Source organism: Trachymyrmex septentrionalis, unplaced genomic scaffold (genome assembly GCF_001594115.1).
Source record: "Trachymyrmex septentrionalis isolate Tsep2-gDNA-1 unplaced genomic scaffold, Tsep1.0 scaffold60, whole genome shotgun sequence".
In the NCBI taxonomy this organism is placed as follows: Eukaryota; Metazoa; Arthropoda; class Insecta; order Hymenoptera; family Formicidae; genus Trachymyrmex; species Trachymyrmex septentrionalis.
Genome location: NW_017305779.1, coordinates 1,220,331 through 1,223,455, shown reverse-complemented (window position 1 = coordinate 1,223,455; position 3,125 = coordinate 1,220,331). Strand labels below are relative to the sequence as shown.

General features: G+C 28.3%; 1 protein-coding gene across 4 annotated transcripts in view; it reads left to right on the top strand.

Moving 5' to 3' along the window:
* LOC108752446 (ammonium transporter Rh type A) overlaps positions 1-3,125 on the top strand; it is a 15,306-nt gene that overhangs the window by 7,941 nt on the left and 4,240 nt on the right. For all 4 annotated transcript variants that reach the window (XM_018493264.1, XM_018493265.1, XM_018493263.1 and 1 more), the window contains 5 exons: positions 488-674; positions 881-1,031; positions 1,636-1,783; positions 1,961-2,179; positions 2,339-2,421. In XM_018493264.1, the coding sequence (XP_018348766.1) occupies positions 488-674; positions 881-1,031; positions 1,636-1,783; positions 1,961-2,179; positions 2,339-2,421 (788 nt within the window). The remainder of the gene's footprint in view (positions 1-487; positions 675-880; positions 1,032-1,635; positions 1,784-1,960; positions 2,180-2,338; positions 2,422-3,125) is intronic.

Genomic DNA, 3,125 nt, shown 5'->3' with positions numbered 1-3,125 from the left:
ATTTCCATGTGTGTGTGTGTGTGTGTGTGTGTGTGTGTGTGTGTGTGTGTGTGTATGTGTGTAATTTGCATAATTGGATATATATATATATATATATATATATATATATATATATAAATACATATGAGGAAGAAGTATATACCTTTTCTTTGCGTAGGCTTTTGACGAAATTGCTTGTGATCAGATTCTGTTATAAGGTCTCCAATGCAGTCATTTTTCTTCAAATTATTTAGTGTCAGGATATAAACAATGCTGTGCCGATGTATATACAAATTGTGATCAACGTAAATTGTAAGTTACGTCTTTCACTGTCATTCTGTCCTATAATCCTGAATGATAAATTAATATGTAATTAACTATGTATACGCGATTAAAGAAGTAAATGAAGAAAGAAAACATTATCCACTTATCAACTTAACACAAATTATTGGATATATCATTTACAAGACGCTTTTTTTTTGTTCTTGGTGTGTCTAAAATGGTACAGTGTATCAAGATGTCCATGTGATGATTTGGATTGGTTTTGGCTTCCTGATGACGTTCCTCAAAAAGTATAGCCAGAGCGCTGTTGGTCTGACCTTCCTTGTAGGTGCAATTCTCGTCCAGGTGGCTTTGATCTGCGATGGCGCAATGAACATGCAGTTAGGTCATAAGGCTTATCTCTCATTAGAGAGGTCAGTGTTTATTTTGATTTATATTAAAAATTGCAAAGATAAAGTGATTAGATAATATTTTATATTAGTTTTATTTTACATGTGTGAGAATACCATAACGTTTTATTTTTACACTAAACTTATACAAATAAAATAAAAAATAGCCTCTTTAAAATTTGAGTAAAGATATTTATTTCTTCATTATGTATCGTTACGAAACTTTTCAGTCTGCTTAGTGCAGACGTTGCTGTAGCTACGCCGCTTATTTCCATGGGAGCAGTTTTAGGCAAAGTGACTTATATGCAACTGGTGTTCATGGGAATAGTGGAGTTGATTATGTTTACCATTAATAAATATGTAGGCGAAGAATTGTTTATGGTGAGTTTATTCCTGTTTTTTGCATGATTGCAATAAGTAGATTAACGCATAAAAAAGAAAGAAAGAAAAAAAGAGAAAAAATTAATCATTTGTTAATATTTTAATTAAATATTTGATATAACAATATATATGGATATAAATTTCTTGTTTATCTACATTATTATTATTATTATTAGGCGTTAGGAACTCGAAAGTCCATTGCCGCAAATACCAAATCCCGCCACTGTTCCCGTCCCTGAGTAAGATCCCTCCATTTGTGACCCTCGTACCCCATTTCGTTAAGGTCCATTTTAATTCATTGATTGTTATATTTTAATTTTAATTATACATTATATGTTTATCTACATATAATGTATAATTAAAATTAAAATATAACAATCAATTTTTATCATACACGTTTATAATATATAAACACGTATATTTTCTACCATTTTAAAAATATTATTGATTATAAATATTATTCTATTTTATACAATACCGATATTATTTAAAAACTTTAAAATAAACAATAAGTGATACTTGTTTTATTATAAATATATAGTATAATTTCTGTAAGATAAGATATACTTTCCTATATTATTTAAATTTTTTTCACATTTCTAAGGCTGTTGACGCTGGTGACAGTATGTTTGTTCATGTATTTGGCGCATATTTTGGATTGGCAGTTAGCTTCGTATTCGGATTGAAGGAAAAACCAAAGGAACATGATTTGGAAGGATCGAATTATCATTCAGATGTTTTCGCTATGATCGGTATATGTCAAAGAAGCTATTTGCATATCTATAATAATAATAATAATAATAATAAATATTGGATATTTGATTAAATTTTATCCTTTTTTTAAATATAATTTTATTATTTATTTTTTTACATTTTCTAAGTATTAACCGCTAAAGTAGGGTAATAAAATAATTATTCACTGCCTTTAGGTACTGTGTTCTTATGGCTATTTTGGCCGTCATTCAATAGCGCTGCGTTGACAGGAGATGATCAACAGAGAGCTATAATCAACACTCTGTTATCAATATCCGCGAGCTGCGTGATCACGTTCGCTGTGTCGGCATTGGTTTCTAAGGACAACAAATTCAATATGGTACACGTACAAAACTCGACCCTAGCTGGAGGCGTTGCTATTGGCACAGCTGCAGGTTGATTATTACCTCTTTAATATGCAAATACTCTAAATTTAAAAATATTATATACATATATTATATATACATATATTCCCCATGTGGCATTTTTATATAATACATAGTGTAAAACTCTATAACGCATAGCAAAATAATTTGAACTTTCTAAATACGCAGGTATGATGTGTCAACCAGTAGGTGCTTTGATCATCGGTGCCATATCCGGTGTAATTAGTGTGCTGGGATACAAATACCTTACGGTAATAATGAAGATCATTATGCAATAGCGACAGTTGATTAGTTATTTGTTTTTAAATCTGTTTCTAATGTTTTTTTCTAAAAATTAGTTATCTAGGTAATTCATATTTCATATCAAATCTATATTAGAAATATATCAAAAGAAAAGATTTGCTTTTTAATTATTATATCTTAATGCTTTTAAGCAAAAAATAAAAAAAAAATTAATCTATTGGTATTATTGTTATACAAGAAATGGTAAAGTTACTTTTCCATTATTTTTAGAGTTTATACTTTTTATAATAAAAATTTGATAATAATGTTATAATTTTTTGTGACTGTAATGATGAAAAAGTAAATTGTCATCATTACGTGTTACTTATTAAAAAAAGTAGTAAGTAACACCATAAAGTTAGTTCGTTATATATTAAAAAGTAACGAGATACAAGTTTTGCAACTGTTGCAACTTGTTATTTTTTTCAGTAACAAATGACTTTTCCAACTCGTTATAAGTAACTATTGACTGCTCCAAACTTGGATATTACATTATCATCATAAAAAAATTTGCAACGTCATTATCAAATTGTTACAACAAGATATTATAACTAAGTAACGGCAGTTATAATAACTAATTATTTATATTTCTTAATGTTATATAATACAAAAGAGAATTTTTATTTGCTATGAAGAAATATATATAACAAACATATGTTGGAACACACAAAGT